General features: G+C 46.8%; 1 protein-coding gene across 1 annotated transcript in view; it reads right to left on the bottom strand.

The window, feature by feature from the left end:
* Positions 1–21708, bottom strand: part of LOC121542142 (calcium/calmodulin-dependent protein kinase type II subunit alpha-like) — a gene marked incomplete at its 3' end in the record, with an annotated part of 84956 nt that overhangs the window by 59929 nt on the left and 3319 nt on the right. Inside the window, exon 2 of the mRNA XM_045207947.1 lies at positions 16268–16362. Within this exon, the coding sequence (XP_045063882.1) occupies positions 16268–16362 (95 nt within the window). The remainder of the gene's footprint in view (positions 1–16267; positions 16363–21708) is intronic.

Genomic DNA, 21708 nt, shown 5'->3' with positions numbered 1-21708 from the left:
CTGAGCACGGAACACAAGTCAAGGGCAATATACATGGAGAGTGTGAGACTACGATGAACCTTACAAAACCATTTTCCAATCATTTATCACACAATAACAATCAAACAGGAAGTAAGCCATGGAATAATAGACCCCTCTGAGTTTCAATACAATAATAAAACACAGGTCTGTAGCCTTAAATGGCTTTTAGATGTATTACACTGCATGTCCAATACACTGTATCAGCGGAACTTTGTACAGTATCATTGATGCTCACTGTATTCGTTCTGTCACGATCGTCGGAAGGAGCGGACCAATACGCAGCGCGTGGAGTGAACATGATGACTTTATTTATAAAGCAACCACGTAAAACAACAAAAGACGATAGTGAAGTCCTAACGTAACAATACACTGAACTTGGAACAATAACCCACAAAACAAAGGTGAAAACTGACAGTTTAAATATGGCTCCCAATCAGAGATAACGAGCCGACAGCTGACACTCGTTACCTCCGATTGGGAGTCATTGACTACAACATACAACACCTAGAAAAACAACCCACAGACCTGCAAACATAGAAATACACCCGACAGAACTACCAACATAGAAAAACACCCAAATCCCCAACAAAACAACAGACACTCTAGCTCACATACAAAAGTCCTAGAGCCAGAGTGTCACAGTACCTCAAAGGTGCGCACTCCGGGCGCACCAGCATACGCTCTAGGGGAGGGTCTGGGTGGGCGTCTGTCCACGGTGGTGGCTCTGGCCCCGGTCGTGATCCCCACCCCTACCACAGTCACAAACTGCTTAGTAGGCAGTACCGGACTAAGGGACAGCACCTGACTAAGGGGCAGCACCGGACTAAGTGGCAGCACCGGACTAAGGGGCAGCACCGACCAAGGGGCAGCACCGGGCTAAGGGGCAGCACCTGACTAAAGGGCAGCACCGGACTGAGGGGCAGATCCTGGCTGGCTGGCTCAGGCGGATCCTGGCTGGACGGCTCTGGCGGATCCTGGCTGGCGGAAGACTCTGGCTGATCCTGTCTGGCAGAAGGCTCTGGCTGATCCTGTCTGGCAGAAGGCTCTGGCTGATCCTGTCTGGCAGAAGGCTCTGGCTGATCCTGTCTGGCAGAAGGCTCTGGCTGATCCTGTCTGGCAGAAGGCTCTGGCTGATCCTGTCTGGCAGAAGGCTCTGGCTGATCCTGTCTGGCAGAAGGCTCTGGCTGATCCTGTCTGGCAGAAGGCTCTGGCTGATCCTGTCTGGCAGAAGGCTCTGGCTGATCCTGTCTGGCGGAAGGGCTCTGACGGGCGTTGGGCAGACGGGCAGTTCAGACGGCGTTGGGCAGACGGACAGTTCAGGCCCCCGTTGGGCAGACGGGCAGTTCAGACGGCGTTGGGCAGACGGACAGTTCAGACGGCGTTGGGCAGACGGACAGTTCAGGCCCGTTGGGCAGACGGGCAGTTCAGACGGCGTTGGGCAGACGGACAGTTCAGACGGCGTTGGGCAGACGGACAGTTCAGGCCCGTTGGGCAGACGGCAGACTCTGGCCGTCTGAGGCGCATCGTAGGCCTGGTGCGTGGTGCCGGAACAGGAGGTACCGGGCTGAGGACACGCATCTCAGGGCTAGTGCGGAGAGAAGCAACAGGGCTTGCTGGACCCTGGGAACGCACATGACGCCTAGTGCGGGGAGCCGGGAACAGGGCATGCTGGACCCCTGGGGACTCCCATAACGCCTAGTGCGGGGAGCCGGAACAGGGCATGCTGGACCCTGGGGACTCCCATAACGCCTAGTGGGAGCCGGAACAGGGCATGCTGGACCCTGGGGACTCCCATAACGCCTAGTGCGGGGAGCCGGAACAGGGCATGCTGGACCCTGGGAACTCCCATAACGCCTAGTGCGGGAGCCGGAACAGGGCATGCTGGACCCTGGGAACTCCCATAACGCCTAGTGCGGGAGCCGGAACAGGGCATGCTGGACCCTGGGGACTCCCGTAACGCCTAGTGCGGAGAGCAGGAACAGGCCGGGCCGGGCTGGCGAAGCGCACCGTATCCCTGGTGCGTGGAGTAGGAACAGGCCGGGCTGGGCTGGGCGACGCGCACCGTATCCTGGTGCGAGTGGCCGGAACAGGCCGGGCCGAGGTTGGCGGCGCACCGTATCCCTGGTGCGAGGAGTAGGAACAGGCCGGGCTGGGCTGGCGACGCGCACCGTATCCCTGGTGGCGAGTGGCGGAACAGGCCGGGCCGGGTTGTGAGCGCACCGTATCCCTGGTGCGAGGAGTAGGAACAGGCCGGGCTGGGCTGGCGGCAGCGCACCGTATCCTTAGTGCGAGGGACCGGAACAGGCCGTGCCGTACGGGAACACACACTACTGGCTGCACCACGGGACTAGGAACGGGCCGGACCGAACTGGTTACACACCCCAGTACCTCACGCCGTGCCTCAACACTTTCCTTCCCTGCTTTACCCAGTTGCCCCCCTTGACCTGGTAGCCCACTGAATCTGTCCCTTCTCTGCCTCCGTCAGCCCCCTTAACCTGGCAGCCCTCTGACTCTGCCTTTGGCAGCCTCCTGCTGCTCCGTCGCCCAAGCCATGCCCCCCAAAAAAATTTCTTGGGGTTGCCTCTCGTCCTTCCGACGATGATGGCCCTGCTGATGCCGTTGCTCCTCTCGCCGTCGCCTCTCCACCGTCTCGTTCCATGGTCGGCGATCCATACCATCTAGGATCTCCTCCCAAGTCCAGGACCCTTTACCTTCCACCAGTTCCTTCCATGTCCAGACCCTTTGTTCCTGGACGCGCTGTGGTTCCTTTATGGTGGGTTATTCTGTCACGCTCGTCGGAAGGAGCGGACCAATACGCAGCGCGTGGAGTGAACATGATGACTTTATTTATAAAGCAACCACGTAAAACAACAAAAGACGATAGTGAAGTCCTAACGTAACAATACACTGAACTTGGAACAATAACCCACAAAACAAAGGTGAAAACTGACAGTTTAAATATGGCTCCCAATCAGAGATAACGAGCCGACAGCTGACACTCGTTACCTCCGATTGGGAGTCATTGACTACAACATACAACACCTAGAAAAACAACCCACAGACCTGCAAACATAGAAATACACCCGACAGAACTACCAACATAGAAAAACACCCAAATCCCCAACAAAACAACAGACACTCTAGCTCACATACAAAAGTCCTAGAGCCAGAGTGTCACACGTTCATTGATTAACAACGTGTGATCTGTCAGGGATATACTGTAGACTAACACGTTGACACAGATACCATGCCAATTGGTGGGCCTAATTTGCACTCCTGCAGCATGCACATTAACCTGTAGCTAGAAGAACATGGGCCTAACCCTGGAAGACGACCTGGGCAGTTCGTCTCAACTTAGACAGACAATCAATCAATACACTTTTAGATAGTTTAATGCCTTGAGTGATTTTCCCAGCACCAGTAGGCCAACACATTTTGGTGTGAAGCCTTTTTAATCTAAATAACAGCTCACTCATAGCTGATTTGGGTTAAATGTTCTGCCCTACTCCTCCTGGTCAAGCTGTACATTATCAGAATGCTAATAATCCTCCGCTGCTACTCCGCCAGATGTCTTTCCCTGGTCCATGCAATCCCTTCTGTTCACCATTATACCTGAGCCTTACACCTGAGGGTCCACAACCCAACAGCCAGTCAGTCTCTACATAGCAAGTAGAGAGGCAGGCTTCGTGTAAAATGTGGGAGTAAATGTAAAATCCTAACAAATCGTTTTGTAGCAAAGCATCTGTCTGTTATCTCCAGGAGAAATGTCTGCCATGTCTGCCATAGCCATTTACAGAGGCACACCAACTCATAAGACCGTAACTTCATTACGTGCTTCGTATTATTGTGACATTGACTATGATTTTACACATGAGGAGCTCATATTAACCCCATTAATTACTTGAAGTCAGACCATCTCTAACAACCAACCCCATAGGATATAATGGAACAGGCTACAACACGGTGGAAAAAGGAGAATACAGTTGGAATTATCATTCAGCTCCTCTAGTGTAGAACTAGCCTAGGGAGGGTGGGCTGCTAGGGCATATATTTATTTACAATAAATAATGCTATGGTTTCAGCAGAGTCCCCTGGCAGAGGGCCAAGCAGGCAGCTGGTTGAAGGTTTTTAATGATTTCATTGCTTCCTCCCAGGGTTCTATCTAATGCGCACGCACGCACACACACACACCTGTAACCTGAGGGAAAATCAAAATCACATGCAAACATGCAACAACATACAATGTGTGCTCCCCTGCAAGCACTGTGTTCGACACCCACGACAGCATAATTTACACCGTGCTGCACAAAACACAGTATGTACTCTCCTAGAAGCACATGCCACATGAATACAAATAGGCACACACTGAAATGAAAGAAAACAACTAAGGAATAGAGAATGGGGTAAACGGGCAGGAAGCAGCATGGGTTTCTGGGCTCACTGAGGAGTAGTCTGTCAGTCAGTCACAGGTCAACAGGGAGCTGTCTGTCTGACTGTGGTTCACCTCTACAATCTCTCTCACCCTGACACAGGAACACACACAGAATACCAAACAAGCTGCCTCCTCTCAGAACTTACCATGCCAGCTGACAACACACCCCTCTACCAGACCCCTGGCCAGCCATGCAGTATGGAGGCATGGCCACAACACACCCCTCTACCAGACCCCTAGCCAGCCATGCAGTATGGAGGCATGGCCACAACACACCCCTCTACCAGACCCCTAGCCAGCCATGCAGTATGGAGGCATGGCCACAACACACCCCCTCTACCAGACCCCTGGCCAGCCATGAGCCAACACACCCTCTACACCCCCTATGGGAGGCATGGCCACAACACACCTCTACCAGACCCCTAGCCAGCCATTCAATATGGAGGCATGGCCACAACACACCCTCTACCAGACCCTGGCCAGCCATGCGTATGGAGGCATGGCCACAACACACCCTCTACCAGACCCCCTGGCCAGCCATGCAGTGGTGGAGGCATGGCCACAACACACCCCTCTACCAGACCCCTAGCCAGCCATGCAGTATGGAGGCATGGCCACAACACACCCTCTACCAGACCCCTGGCCAGCCATTCAATATGGAGGCATGGCCACAACACACCCTCTACCAGACCCCTGGCCAGCCATTCAATATGGAGGCATGGGCCACAACACACCCCTCTACCAGACCCCTGGCCAGCCATTCAATATGGAGGCATGGCCACAACACACCCCTCTACCAGACCCCTAGCCAGCCATTCAATATGGAGGCATGGCCACAACACACCCCTCTACCAGACCCCTAGCCAGCCATTCAATATGGAGGCATGGCCACAACACACCCCTCTACCAGACCCCTGGCCAGCCATGCAGTATGGAGGCATGGCCACAACACACCCCTCTACCAGACCCCTGGCCAGCCATTCAATATGGAGGCATGGCCACAACACAACCCTCTACCAGACCCCTAGCCAGCCATTCAATATGGAGGCATGGCCACAACACACCCCTCTACCAGACCCCTAGCCAGCCATTCAATATGGAGGCATGGCCACAACATGGTGAAGCATGGTAGGTAGAGAGTCTGCAGGTGCTGAGTTTGCCACCCTTCCATACCCTCCACATCTTCCTCCCTACCCCTCCCCTCCCTCCCTCCCGTCCCATCCCTCCCTCTGTCCCTCCCCTCCCCCTCCTCACCCCTCCCCTCCCTCCTGTCCCATCTCTCCCTCTGTCCCTCTGTCCCTCCCCTCTCTACCTTCCCCCTCCTCCTCCCTCCCCACCCTCCTGTCCCAGCTCTCCCCCTCCTCCTCCCTCCCCCTCCCTCCCTCCTGTCCCATCTCTCCTCCTCCCCTCCCTCCCCCTCCTCACCCCCTCCCCTCCCTCCTGTCCCACTCTTCCCTCTGTCCCTCCCCTCTCTACCCTCCCCCTCCTCCTCCCTCCCCCCTCCCTCCCTCCTGTCCCATCTCTTCCCCTCCGCTCCCTCTGTCCCTCCCCTCTCTACCCTCCCCCCTCCTCCTCCCCCCCTCCCTCCTGTCCCATCTCTCCCTCTGTCCCTCTGTCCCTCCCCTCTCTACCCTCCCCCCTCCTCCCCCCTCCCCTCCCTCCTGTCCCATCTCTCCCTCTGTCCCTCCCCTCCCCTCTCTACCCTCCCCCTCCTCCTCCCTCCCCCCTCCCCTCCCTCCTGTCCCATCTCTCCCTCTGTTCCTCCCTCCCCTCTCTACCCTCCCCCTCCTCCTCCCCCTCCCCTCCCTCCTGTCCCATCTCTCCCTCTGTTCTCCCTCCTCTCCCCCCCCTCCCCTCCCTCCTCCCTCCCCTCTACCCCCCCCTCCCCTCACCCTCCTCCCTCCCTTTACTCTCCCCCCCTGCCTCCCCCTCCCTACTCTACTGCCCATGCCTCCCTCCCTACTCTACTCCCCCTCCCCTCTCTCCCTCCCTCCACCTCGTTCCTGTCAGGTGAGTCAGCCGACCCACGCCAGGTCCTCCGAGGGCCCTCCAATCAGGCTACACCTTCAGCCCAACTTGGCCTCACGTTGTTGTTGTTGTTTAAATGACGTGTCACCATTCACCCTTCACATGAGAGCAAAGTAGGAGGAGGACTCTCCATGGTGGGACCATCAGACTCTTCTGGTGGTCAACGTCAGTGTCACAATGCTCCAGTGCTGGAGACGAGATTTGTAGCGTAGTTCTCAATAGAACGGTTGTGAAATGGTGATACTGCAATACGATACACAACAACACGTGCAATACGTATAGAAACTCAGCAAATGGCATTGTAAATATCATACAAGAACTGGCAGTATGTATATAATGTCCTTAAATGATGTAGTGCTTATCTGGAAGAGGAGCAGTTGAGGCATAACTGAGTTAGAATGGCAATAGCTATAACTCCGGTAAATGACTCTGGAAATGTCAAACATTTTTATTTGTCACATGCGCCAAATACAACAAGTGTAGACTTTACCGTGCAATGCTTACTTACGAGCCCTTTCCCAACAATGCAGTTAAAAAGTGAGAAAATTAACAAAAGGATCAAAATAAAATAGTAACAATAAAAGACACAATGAAAGAACATTAGCGAGGCAGTGCCTTCGGAAAGTATTCAGACCCCTTGACTTTTTCCACATTTTGTTACGTTACAGCCTTAATCTAAAATAGATTAAATAAATAATATATTTTAGATCCTCAGCAATCTACACACAATACCCCATAACATTTCTGCAGCATTGAAGGTCCCCAAGAACACAGTGGCCTCCATCATTCTTAAATGGAATCAATTGAATTGACCACAGGTGGACTCCAATCAAGTTGTAGAAACATCTCAAGGATGATCAATGGAAACAGGATGCATCTGAGCTCAATTTCAAGTCTCATAGCAAAGGGTCTGAATACTTACAGTGAGGGAAAAAAGTATTTGATCCCCTACTGATTTTGTACGTTTGCCCACTGACAAAGAAATTATCAGTCTATAATTTTAATGGTAGGTTTATTTGAACAGTGAGAGACAGAATAACAACAAAATAATCCAGAAAAACGCATGTCAAAAATGTTATAAATTGATTTGCATTTTAATGAGGGAAATAAATATTTGACCCCCTGTGGGGAGCGTAGCTGTGCAGTAACGCTCCCCATCCAACCTGACAGAGCTTGAGAGGATCTTCAGAGAAGAATGGGAGAAACTCCCCAAATACAGGTGTGCCAAGCTTGTAGCGTCATACCCAACAAGACTAGAGGCTGTAATCGCTGAAAAAGGTGCTTCAACAAAGTACTGAGTAAAGGGTCTGAATACTTACGTAAATCTTATATTACAAACCTGTTTTTGCTTTGTCATATTATAGGGTATTGTGTGTAAATTGATGAGGGAAAAAAACAATTTAATACATTTTAGTATAAGGCTGTAACCTAACAAAATGTGGAAAAAGTCAAGGGGTCTGAATACTTTCCCGAAGGCACTATACAAGGAGTACCGGTTCCGAGTCAGTGTACTGGGGTATGAGGTAATTGGGGTGATTGATTGAGGTAATATGTACATGTAGGTTTGGTTTGGTTAGGTGATTGATTGAAGTACTATGTACATGTAGGTAGAGGGTGAAAAGCAGAGAGTCCGGGTAGTCGTTTAATTAACTGTTCAGCAGTCTTATGGCTTTGGGGTAGAAGCTGTTCAGGATCCTTTTGGTCCCAGACTTGGCACTCCAGGACCCGCTTGCCATACGGTAGCAGAGAGAACAGACTGTGACTTGGGTGGCTGGAGTCTTTGACAATTTTTAGGACCTTCCTCTGACACCGCCCGGTATAGAGGTCCTGGATGGCAGGGAGCTCGGACCCAGTGATGTAATGGGCCGTACGCATTACCCTCTGTAGCGCCTTGCGGTCGGAAGCTGAGCAGTTTCCATAACAAGTGGTGATGCAGCCAGTCAAGATGCTCTCGATGGTGCAGATGTAGAACTTTTTGAAGATCTGATGACCCATGCCAAATCTTTTCAGTCTCCTGAGGTGTTGTTGTGCCCTCTTCACGACTGTGTTGGTGTGTTTGGATCATGCTAGGTCCTTAGTGATGTGGACACAGAGGAACTTAAAGCTCTCGACCGTCTCCACTACGATGTGAATGGGGGCGTGCTCAGCCCTCCATTAACTGTAGTCCATGATCAGCTCTTTTGTCTTGCTGACATTGAGGGAGATGTTGTTGTCCTGGCACCACACTGCCAGGTCTCTGAACTCCTCCCTGTAGGCTGTCTCATCGTCGTCGGTGATCAGGCCTACCACCATTGTGTTGTCAACAACCTTATTGATGGTGTTGGAGTCGTGTGCTGCCGCGCTGTCGTGGGTGAACAGGGAGTGCAGGAGGGGGCTAAACACATACCCCTGAGGGGTGTTTAATCCCAGGGTCCTTAGTTTAGTGATGAGTTTATTGGGCACCATGGTGTTGAACGCTGAGCTGTAGTCAAAGAACACTATTCTCACGTAGGTGTTCCTTTTGCCCAGGTGGGAAAGGGCCATATTACACTCTTAGAAAAAGGTTTCCAAAAGGGTTCTTCGGCTGTCCCCATAGGATAACCCTTTTTGGTTCCAGGTAGAACTCATTTGGGTTGCATGTAGAACCCTTTGTGGAAAGATTTCTTAATGGAACCCAAAATTGTTCTACCTGGAACCAAAAGGCTTCTAACTGGAACCAAAAACAGTTATTCAAAGGGTTCTCCTATGGGGACAGCCGAAGAACCCTTTTAGGTTCTAGATAGCACCTTTTTTTCTAAGAGTGTAGTACAGTACACCCATTTTAAGCCAACATGTTAGCGTTGATGTTGTCTTTCCCTGAGCCGTCAGTTGGCCCAGAAGCCTTTACTTCAGCAGCCCAGCTGGATGTTACATGGGCTGTATCACAACAGACTGAAGAAAAGGCAGGAATTGTTACCTAATTAATACTAATGCATCAGAAAGTTTCATTCATCACGGTCTTTCTCAGTGAAGTCTACCACGCGAGACACAACGTGACTTGGTATCACAAAGAATGCAAAATGGAAGGTATACAATTGTACAAACTCCCACCTCGGGAAAAGGTTTACAATTGTGCAACTCTCCCACCTGTGACTAATGCTATTCAGAAACACTTCAACAAATGTGATGCAAAAGACCTGGAAAGTCAAGTTTACCGTTTTTGTCCTAATTGAAATCATCTTTACCAGAGGATGAGGACCCAACAACTCAAACCAGTTGGATTCTGCTTAAATTGTAGCTAACTAAAACTGGCTCAGAGTTTGCCTCCCTGTTTTATCTGAGTGAACCTGGGCCCTAGCTGTTACCCTGTTACCATGTTACCCCATTACCCTGCTGTACTGTAGGAATGTACAGGGGAGATTTTCAGATTACACTCGTCTTCGTGGCTGGGTTTCTGTCCCCAGCCAGTCTACCACAGCCTGATGACTTCAGAGGCGAGTTGCTGCCATACAAAAGAGCCTCTGAAGCTTTCACTCCGCAGGGCGCTGTGTTCTGTATGGCGACACACTGGCAGTGAGTGGGTGTGTGTGGCTGTGGTACACAATCACCTCTCTCTCACTGATGATGACCTTGTCCACTCTGAATTACTGTAGTATTAACTGTAGTGTTGTTGGGGACATTACTGTAGTATTTACTGTAGTGTTTTTGAGGACAGTACTGTAGTATTTACTGTAGTGTTGTTGGGGACATTACTGTAATATTTACTGTAGTGTTTTTGTTTTGTTATCTTTGACATAGAAGTGGAAGCTTTCTCCTTGAGGAACCCTACTGGATAAATACTAAAAGAGCAAATGTTCCATAACCTGTAGGTAGGTAGGACTGGGTTCTGAAGAGATGGTTCAGTGTTTCTGCTCTTTTCTATAACCATAGGGAACACAATATATGGTCTATACTTGGCATGTAGGTTTCTCACTTAAATTGGGATATAGGCGAGGGGAATGGGCAGGGTATATGCTAATTAAATACTGTACTATTTACTATAGTTTTTTTATAGTGTTTTTACGGACTGTAGTGCTTTTGCAGACATGTCTGTAGTATTTACTACAGTGTTTTTTGTTGTTGTGTATAATACTGTAGTATTTACTATACTACACAATTATATACTAACTATTACACATGTTAGGATACTACAGTGTGTAGTATAGTATTCTACAGTATACTACAGTTTATTACTAAATTCAATAGTAAGTACTGTAGTATTCTATAGTAAACTGTAGTATTTTTTATGTGGGGATGATTAGGCTACTTTTTTTTAACCAGTGTTTCTGGTTGAAAATACAATCTACACAGGACCTTCTAATCAGCAGGTTTGCATGGGCGGTTATTAAACAACTAATTAACTTATGTCAGTTCAATTACTTGAATTTCATTTAGATTCTGTTTTTTTGTGCGCCCAACACGTCGTTTCTCTAGACAGAAATCAGAAATTGACGAGAACGCTGGGCTGAAGGGAGTAGTAGTTTTCATTTAGCAAATATACACAGTTCAGCACAGAAACGTGGTATTATTAACGACAATGACCATAATCCATTGCGCCTGTTCTTTCCGGCTCAGACAGAGACGGATACACAGTGCAGTATGAAGGCAGAAACTGCTTCTCCAACAGAAATCCCAGATCACGCTTCTAGGCGATGTCGTGGCGACGTTGGCTAGCTAAGCTCATGAGCAGAATCACGTCATCAGGTCTAACGGTCGTCTCACTTTTAACTGTGCACGTGCAGGCCGTCAAATCAAAGGCACTCCAACCAAGTTGGTTTTGCTAAAAATTTAAACATGTCAGTTTATCACTTTCACAAGGTTGGAGTAATAACATGTTCAACTACTTAAGACATTGTCTCGAATCCAGGTTGTACCTTTAGATTTCGAGAAAATGAACAACTGTGGAAGAATTTCTCACTTCTCTCATTGACTTCTCAAACCCCAAACCCTGGCCTGGTCTGATTGGTGTGTTCCCCAAGCGTTCCCGGAAGTCTCGTGATTTTGCGCCTGTCACGAATTCCGCAGAGGCTGCTCCTCCTCCTTGTTCGGGCAGGCTTCGGCGTTCGTCATCCCCGGAGTACTAGCTGCCACCGTTTGATGTTATCTATGTTTGTTTGGTTTTGTCTGATTAGTGCACCTGTTCCATATCACGTATTGATTATGTCACCTATAAGTTTCCTTTGGTTTTGTTTGTAGTTGTGTGTCGTTGTACGCCTGTCTGTTGGTGTAGGTTATTTGTTTTCTTATTGTTAGTGCTGTTCGCACTTTACGCACTGTTCTGCGTATTCGCTCGCCTCCTGTTTATGAGGCCCGTTGGATTTGTATTTTGCTCCTGTGACTATTAAAGTCGGATCGACTAAGCTTCTGTGTCCTGCGCCTGACTCCAACACCGCATCCACATCAGCCCTTTTGACAGCGCCTCTAAGTTTGGAAACTCTGTATTTTTACCTTCATACAGTATATTTAGTCATTGACTTTTACACCTGATACATTAGGTTCGATACACACAGACCGCATAGACCACATGAGAGAGACAACACAATGACTAGCGGGTTTGAAGAACTAGTAAAATGATTTCGTCAGACAGCTCTGCAGCATACTTAGGCAGGCTGGCTAAATAGGATGACTAAAGACAGGACAGTATGTGAGCACAGAGATAACGTTATGGTTGTCTGGCTGGCTGGCTGTTACTACCTGTGTAGAGATGAGATGATGACTTTAAGGAATGAAAAATAATAAAGTAATCAAATAAAAACAAAGTAATATACACAACTGAAATATTGTATTATTTCATAGTAATTTCCTATTTTTCTATTGATGTCTACCCAATGTGGACCTGACAGAGACAATGGAATATTTTTTAAATGTTTGGCAATTGAATGTTCACTATTTTTGCCTTTGGAATTTCCATTAAAAAGCTCTAAAATAATTTGTATGTCATTATTTAATAATGCATTTAATGTTTATAAAAATAATCGAAACCAAAATCCGTGATAATTTTTTCAGAATCAAACCGAAACCGAACCGACCTTCGAAAGGCACGAATCTCTCAGCACTATGGGCATGAGTTTTGGCTTTCCATGGTGACATCACCATGCAGTAAATTGGTTAATAGACCAATAACAAAGAGAGTTCCAAACCTCTCTGCCAATAACAGCTAGTTTCAGTTTTCCCCTTCCAACTCAGACCACTCCCAGACAGTCCTAGCAAAATTGTTGCTTGAGAATATTTTTTGATAAAAAGCCATTTTTGACCATTTTCATGAAAATCTATTACAGTAACCACATTTCCATCCACATTTAAAAAAAAGTAAAGTCATACCGTATTAAAAAAAATTATGACAGCTGTGATGGAACCAGGTAGTTTCAGTACAATTTTATAAATGGCGACATAATTTGTTCGTTCGACATGGTGGGATCTTTTTGTGTCAGTAAAATTAATTATGCGAGAAATGTGGTGGAAACGCCTTTATGCGCAAATATTAATATAATAACCATCATATCGAAGTAAATTGCGAGTCACATGATGATATGGTGTGTGGTCCTCCCACTTTGACTCGGGACACAATGTAATTTATTAGGCTACAGATAAATTATGATGAACTTCACAAGATGGTGAAAGTGCACAGTGATCTTGATTCTCCTTTCCAATAAATATTGAGGGTCTTATTCTGATGACATGATGATTGATGCTTGACTACCATTTGACAAATAGAAATATTCTCGCTCTTATCCATAATAATCTCATCATATAGACTAACCTTCCCGCACTGTATCTGCCAGCTGTTGGCTAGAGCACACGTGCCAAAACCAGAGTTGGCACTACAGAGGGTAATGTATACAGCCCAGTACATCACTGGGGCCAAGCTTCCTGCCATCCAGGACCTATATACTAGGCGGTGTCAGAGGAAAGCCCCCAAAATGGTCAAAGGCTCCAGTCACCCAAGTCATAGACTGTTCTGTCTGCTTCCGCACGGCAAGCGGTACCAGAGTGCCAAGTCTAGGTCCAAAAGGCTCCTTAACAGCTTCTACCTTCAAGCCTTAAGACTGCTGAACAATTAATAAAATGGCCACCCGGGCTATTTGCATTGACACCTCCCCCTTTGTTTTTACACTGCTGCTACTCGCTGTTTATTATCTATGCATAGTCACTTTACCCCTACCTACATGTACATATTACCTTGACTAACTTGTACCCCCGCACATTGACTCGGTACCGGTACCCCTTGTATATAGCCTCGGTATTGTTATTTTATTGTATTAATTTATTATTATTATTTTAGTTTAGTTTATTTAGTACATATTTTCTTTACTCTATTTTCTTAAAACTGCATTATAGGTTAAGGGCTTGTAAGTAAGCATTTCACGGTAAGGTCTACACCTGTTGTATTCGACGCATGTGAAAAATAACATTTGATTTGATTTGATTTGATTTTGGTGAAAACACCACTGATGGGAAAATGTTCAGATTTTCTTTATGCAGATTTTAGAATATTTGCAAGAAAATCTGTCACCAATTGGATGGAAACCTAGCTACTAAGGTATTTATTGATTTGTTACCCAGGAATTATTTGATATTGATATATTTTTTTTTATGGCTGCATTGGGCCTTCAATGGGCCCACAGAGAGAGAGGAGAGGAAATATTTTATGCTCTGCTTGTCTTTTGTCTCTTTCTCTGGTGCACTACTCTGGTGCACTACTGTGGTGCACTACTCTGGTGCACTACTCTGGTGCACTACTGTGGTGCACTACTCTGGTGCACTACTCTGGTGCACTACTCTGGTGCACTACTCTGGTGCACTACTGTGGTGCACTACTGTTGTTCAGTTCTGTGATACAGTTCTGTGATACAGCTCTGTGATACAGCTCTGTGATACAGCTCTGTGATACAGCTCTGTGATACAACTCTGTGATACAGCTCTGTGATACAGCTCTGTGATACAGCTCTGTGATACAGCTCTGTGATACAGCTCTGTGATACAGCTCTGTGATACAACTCTGTGATACAGCTCTGTGATACAGCTCTGTGATACAGCTCTGTGATACAACTCAGATGCATGTTGTTAGTTCGATCAGGAGTAACACTCCCTGCACTCCACCACCTACGCACTCTGTAACATGTTTGTAAAAGTAATATTATTCACCCAAATCGCAAATGTATTTGACCCAACAGTGCCTTTGAATTAATTTAGCAGCCTAGCAGCTAAGGCCCACTGTATGGAGCTTGATAATATACAGTAGGTCTATCACTGCATGGATTTCCCTCAGTAATGCTAATGCTAATGCTAATGCTGTAGCTAGAATTATAAACCCTGGCTCTCCAGGTCAAAAGACTATATGTGGCAGTTAGATTATGTACATTTGTAATTTGCGTAAAATATAATTCCTGTCCTTCCATAGTCTCTCTGTAGCAGATATGTCAACATGTTACTAGACATTCTTATCTAGAGCGACTTACAGGAGTAATTAGGGTTAAGTGCCTTGCTCAATGGCACATCGGCAGACTTTTTACCTAGTCAGCTCAGGGATTCAAACCAGTGACCTTCTGGTTACTGGTCCAACACTCTTAACCGCTCGGCTACTCGCCGCCCACGTCAACGTGTTTCTGCTGCTGTTCTGGCCCCACCCCTGAAGGCCAGTTCAGCTCAGCATGACATAGAATGAATGCAAGTGGATGACAGACAGACAGACATCTGACAGACGTCAACTGCTTGACAGCAATACAGTGTATCCCAAGGAGACATGATATGTCTTGATTGAGCAAGGATGGATTCCTTTGACTTGAATGAGTGTGTGTGTGTGTGTGCAATGCATGTTTTTTTTAAAAATGTGCCACAAGATATATAGAGATTTTTATACTGTTTTATATCATAAGATACAGTACATACGTTGATGAACAGTATATCACATGAACATTGTGTAGGAGGTGTGAGTTGCTAGTGTACTTTTAGGGCATTCTGCTTCCTCCCACACTCCAGACAGTAGGTCTTTAATCTCTCAACAGAACCAGAAAATCAGATTTTCTAAAAGTGAAAAGAGAGGAAACCTTTGGCTGGTGTGTGGTCCCTCAAAATGCTTTGGTATGTCAGCCTTTCATTAAACATTAAGGCGCCTCAGCACCACTGACTATTATTCCATCAAACTCACTGCTACTACATGACTTCTTGTTTGTCTCAAATAGGTTTAAGGTTTTTCATTTCAATGGACCAGAAATATGATGAGTAACGGCTCTAGTAGTTTGGTGTCTCTGGAGAAGTATTTTACTCCAAACCTGCTGTCAAGTAAAGGATCACACAGACTAAACTAACCAAAACCTTGGTTTACATCCCCTTATATAATGTTAAGATTACAATTCAATTAGCAGATCATCATAAGTCTTTGTGACAAGATGGGGGAACTGAAAAATGAATGTGCCAATCAAACTGTGACCAACAACAGTCCGATATCCAGTCAGTTCAAACCTTCATTTTAAAAACTGTGAGCCAGCAGCATTTTCCAGGTCAGTCAGTACCATCAAAGGGTTCTGGCAACACTGAGGATGAGATACCACTGCTCTACTTAAAGAAACATTTGGAGGAGTGCCGAGGGATTCACAAAAGACAACACAATAACAATCTTTCTGAACAAAAACCCTACTGTCTGCACCATAGATATAGAATCAACCCATTATGTCATAATTGAGTTGAATGGGGAGGCATGTTCTATGGATTCTATTTCTACTGTCTGCACCACAAGGACTGTTAAAACATATTTAAAGCGGGGTGTTGGGGGATAGGCGTGTCACTTACCCCTGGCAGATAGCTTCTTGGTGTTGATAATCTTAGCAGCATACTCTTGACCTGAGAGGACCTTCAGGCACCGCCGCACCACTGAAAAAGCTCCCCTGGGAAGCGCAGGAGACAAAAATGCATATTGAACTGCACAGTTATGGTGAATATTCATTTAATGTTTTTGCACCTAAAATGGTTAATGCATCATTCATTTCATGGTCAAAATGAAACTGCAAGTTAAGTGTTGACCAAGGCTTGCAGTCTTTCACAGTCTTATTTGAAAAATAAATTGCTTAAATCCATTCCCTAAAAATAGCACAATGAGCATCTTTTATGTAAATGTATAAAATCCTGTGGTTGATATCTGACTTGGCGTTTTGCCATTATGCATAAAAGACTTCTGAGTAGTACAGTAAATCAGATTTAAAGACCTGCTCCTGATCCCTGATAGATTTGGATGTCGGTCACTAGTCTCTTGTGGACAGATGCACGTAACATAAATGGCAGTAACATCTGGTGACAGACTGTGGGATGCCTTGACTAGTGAGGAGCTCTGTTCAGGTACGCTGATTTTTCGTCACTGATCATTTGGACAAATTACGATTTCGCAGGTGCTCGCATCTTTAGAATTTTGGAAAGGGAAGGTGATTTTGGCCCATAGACTTGACTGAAACTGGCAGAGAGATTCCGTTTAGAGGGGTGGAGACTTCACTAGTCTCATTAGTATAGATGGTGTTAGTCTAGATAGAAAATATTCTTTTCTAACACATCTCCCCCCCAGAGTTTAATCAAGCATCTGATGCAATTATGCAATATTTTTGTTCTGGGTTTCCAAGATTAGTTTACTCAGGTTTGTGATTGAGAACATTGCCATGCAGGCGTACACATCACTGAAAATCTGAAATGGTCCACCCACAAAGACAGTGTGGTGAAGAAGGCGCAACAGCGCCTCTTCAACCTTAGGAGGCTGAAGACATTCGGCTTGGCCCCTAAGACCCTCACAAACTTTTACAGATGCACAATTGAGAGCATCCTGTCGGGCTGTATCACCACCTGGTATGTCAACTGCACCGCCTGCAACCGCAGAGCTCTCCAGAGGGTGGTGCGGTCTGCCCCACGCATCACCGGGGGCACACTGCCTGCTCTCCAGGACACCTACAGCACCCGATGTCACAGGAAGGCCAAAAAGATCATCAAGGACATCAACCACCCGAGCCACGGCCTGTTCACCCCGCTATCATCCAGAAGGCAAGGTCAGTACAGGTGCATCAAAGCTGGGACAGAGAGACTGAAAAACAGCTTCTATCTCAAGGCCATCAGACTGTTAAATAGCCATCACTAGCCGGCCTCCACCCAGTACCCTGCCCTGAGGGTGCTGCCCTATATACATAGACGTGGAATCACTGGCCACTTTAATAATGGAAAACGAGTCACTTTAATAATGTTTACATACTGCTTTACTGATCTCATATGTATATAGTGTATTCTATTCTACTGTATTTTTGTCAATGCCACTCCGACATTGCTCGTCCTAATATTTATATATTTCTTAATTCCATTCTTTTACTTTTAGACGTGTGTGTATTGTTGTGAATTGTTAGATATTACTGCACTGTTGGAACTAGGAACACAAGCATTTCGCTACACCCGGAATAACATCTGCTAAATATGTGCATGCGACCAATAGAAATTGGATTTGATTTGATGCCTTTCACCTGTCACCTTTCAAACTCAACACAGAGACATGAGGTCAGTGCTAGCCCTAACCAAACCTAATCTGCCGCCTCTTTCATTCAACAGTCGAGTTACTGTGTTAGGAATTACTTGTGAGTCTTGAAATGACACATGAACATGATTGTGTGCTGCTCAATGGATTCAGATGGAGATAGGGCTTCTCCCTGGTCACTGTAACATCATGTATCTCCTCAGTGCTACTGTCAGTACTCATCAGTTGAGAAAAGACACAAGGCCGTAGTTTAAAAGATCTGTCAGTGCCTTAATCATTATTGTCACTTTCACTGTTCTGATCCTGAAAATTGCACTCACATTTATCATAACGTCTAAATGTCAGCTCTGATAATTCTTCAGACATGATGTGAGCTCAGTACAACCATCAACTGTGAGTGTAAAGTGTAAAAAAATGGACATTTTGAAATGTGTCCATGTCAAACTATTGGATTGCCACCCCCAAATGAAATTATGTAAGCGGTTTTGGCTGCTTGACGTGTGTGTGTCTGTGTGTGCGTGTGTGTGTGCGTGCATGTGTGTGTGTGTGTGCGTTTGTGCTTGTGTGTGTGCGTGTGTTTGTGTGTGTGTGAGAGAAAGAAAAGCAGTGTGGGTGGGGGCCAGTGGGGATCTGGAGACCCTTACTATAGATGTGTCACAACTCTCAGATGGTTGAGCACTCTGTGTTCCTTAGCATACATACTGCATACAGTCAGGTTCCTCAGCATACAGTGCCTTCGGAAAGTATTCAGACCCCTTGACTTTTTCCACACTTTGTTAGGTTACAGTCTTATTCTAAAATTGATTAAATAGTTTTTCCCCCGCATCACTCTACACACTATACCCCATAATGACAAAGCAAAAACAGATTTCTAGACATTTTTGCTCATTTATAAAAAAATTGAAAACTGAAATATCACATTTACATAAGTATTCAGACCCTTTACTCAGTACTTTGTTGAAGCACCTTTGGCAGTGATTACAGCCTCGAGTCTTCTTGGGTATGACGCTACAAGCTTGGCACACCTGTATTTGTGGACTTTCTCCCATTCTTCTCTGCAGATCCTCTCAAGCTCTGTCAGGTTGGATGGGGAGCATCACTGCACAGCTATTTTCAGGTCTCTCCAGAGATGTTAAATCGAGTTCAAGTCTGGGCTCCGGCTGGGCCACTCAAGGACATTCAGAGACTTGTCCCAAAGCCACTCCTGCGTTGTCTTGGCTGTGTGCTTAGGGTCGTTGTCCTGTTGGAAGGTGAAACTTCGCCCCAGTCTGAGGTCCTGAGCGATCTGGAGCAAGTGTGTGACGTTGCCACCACCATACTTCACCGTAGGGATGGTGCCAGGTTTCCTCCAGACGTGACGCTTGGCATTCAGGCCAAAGAGTTCAATCTTGGTTTCATCAGACCAGAGAATCTTGTTTCCCATGGTCTGAGAGTCTGTAGGTGTCTTTTGGATAACTCCAAGCGGGCTGTCATGTGCATTTTACTTAGGAGTGGCTTCTGTCTAGCCACTGTACCACAAAGGCCTTATTGGTGGAGTGCTGCACAGATGGTTGTCCTTCTGGAAGGTTCTAACATCTCCACAGAGGAACTCTAGAGCTCTGTCAGAGTGACCATCGGGTTCTTGGTCACCTCCCTGACCAAGGCCCTTCTCCCCCGATTGATCAGTTTGGCCGGGCGGCCAGCTCTAGGAAGAGTCTTGGTGGTTCCAAACTTCTTCCATTTAAGAATGATGGAGGCCACTGTGTTCTTGGGGACCTTCAATGCTGCAGAATTCTTTGGGTACCCTTCCCCAGATCTCTGCCTCGACACAATCCTGTCTCGGTGCTCTACGGACAATTCCTTCGACCTCATGGCTTGATTTTTGCACTGACATGCACTGTCAACTGTGGGACCTTATATAGACAGGTGTGTGCCTTTCCAAATCATGTCCAATCAATTGAATTTACCACAGGTGGACTCCAATCAAGTTGTAGAAACATCTCAAGGATGATTAATGGAAGCAGGATGCACCTGAGCTCAATTTCGAGTCTCATAGCAAAGGGTCTGAATACTTATGTAAATAAGGTATTTATGTTTTTTATTTTTTATAAATGTGCAAATATTTATACAACCTGTTTTCGCTTTGTCATTATGGGGTATTGTGTGTAGATTGCTGAGGATTTTTATTTATTTAATCAATTTTAGAATAAGGCTGTGACATAACTAAATGTGGAGAAAGTCAAGGGGTCTGAATACTTTCCGAAGGCACTGTACATACTGCATACAGCCAGGTTCCTCAACATGCATACTGCATACAGCCAGGTTCCTCAATATAATAATAATAATATAATATGCCATTTAGCGGACGCTTTTATCCAAAGCGACTTACAGTCATGCGTGCATAAATTTTTTGTGTATGGGTGGTCCCGGGGATCGAACCCACTACCTTGGCGTTACAAGCGCCGTGCTCTACCAGCTGAGCTACAGAGGACCACCTCAACATACATACTGCATACATCCATGTTCCTCAGCATACATACTGCATTCCGCCAGGTTCCTCAACATACTTACTGCATACATCCAGGTTCCTCAGCATACATACTGCATATAGCCAGGTTCCTCAGCATACAGTACATACTGCATACAGCCAGGTACAGCACAGTGCTATAAACAGGGTCCGATGTAGCACCATCAAGCATTTCAATCCAACATACACTGCTCAAAAAAATAAAGGGAACACTTAAACAACACAATGTAACTCCAAGTCAATCACACTTCTGTGAAATCAAACTGTCCACTTAGGAAGCAACACTGATTGACAATAAATGTAACATGCTGTTGTGCAAATGGAATAGACGACAGGTGGAAATTATAGGCAATTAGCAAGACACCCCCAATAAAGAAGTGGTTCTGCAGGTGGTGACCACAGACCACTTCTCAGTTCCTATGCTTCCTGGCTGATGTTTTGGTCACTTTTGAATGCTGGCGGTGCTTTCACTCTAGTGGTAGCATGAGACGGAGTCTACAACCCACACAAGTGGCTCAGGTAGTGCAGCTCATCCAGGATGGCACATCAACGCGACCTGTGGCAAGAAGGTTTGCTGTGTCTGTCAGCGTAGTGTCCAGAGCATGGAGGCGCTACCAGGAGACAGGCCAGTACATCAGGAGACGTGGAGGAGGCCGTAGGAGGGCAACAACCCAGCAGCAGGACCGCTACCTCCGCCTTTGTGCAAGGAGGAGCAGGAGGAGCACTGCCAGAGCCCTGCAAAATGACCTCCAGCAGGCCACAAATGTGCATGTGTCTGCTCAAACGGTCAGAAACAGACTCCATGAGGGTGGTATGAGGGCCCGACGTCCACAGGTGGGGGTTGTGCTTACAGCCCAACACCGTGCAGGACGTTTGGCATTTGCCAGAGAACACCAAGATTGGCAAATTCGCCACTGGCGCCCTGTGCTCTTCACAGATGAAAGCAGGTTCACACTGAGCACATGTGACAGACGTGACAGAGTCTGGAGACGCCGCAGAGAACATTCTGCTGCCTGCAACATCCTCCAGCGTGACCGGTTTGGCGGTGGGTCAGTCATGGTGTGGGGTGGCATTTCTTTGGGGGGCTGCACAGCCCTCCATGTGCTCGCCAGAGGTAGCCTGACTGCCATTAGGTACCGAGATGAGATCCTCAGACCCCTTGTGAGACCATATGCTGGTGCGGTTGGCCCTGGGTTCCTCCTAATGCAAGACAATGCTAGACCTCAT

This window comes from Coregonus clupeaformis, chromosome 27, assembly GCF_020615455.1.
Source record: "Coregonus clupeaformis isolate EN_2021a chromosome 27, ASM2061545v1, whole genome shotgun sequence".
In the NCBI taxonomy this organism is placed as follows: Eukaryota; Metazoa; Chordata; class Actinopteri; order Salmoniformes; family Salmonidae; genus Coregonus; species Coregonus clupeaformis.
The sequence above is the reverse complement of the archived record's forward strand: the minus strand, read 5'-3'. Positions and strand labels throughout refer to the sequence as shown.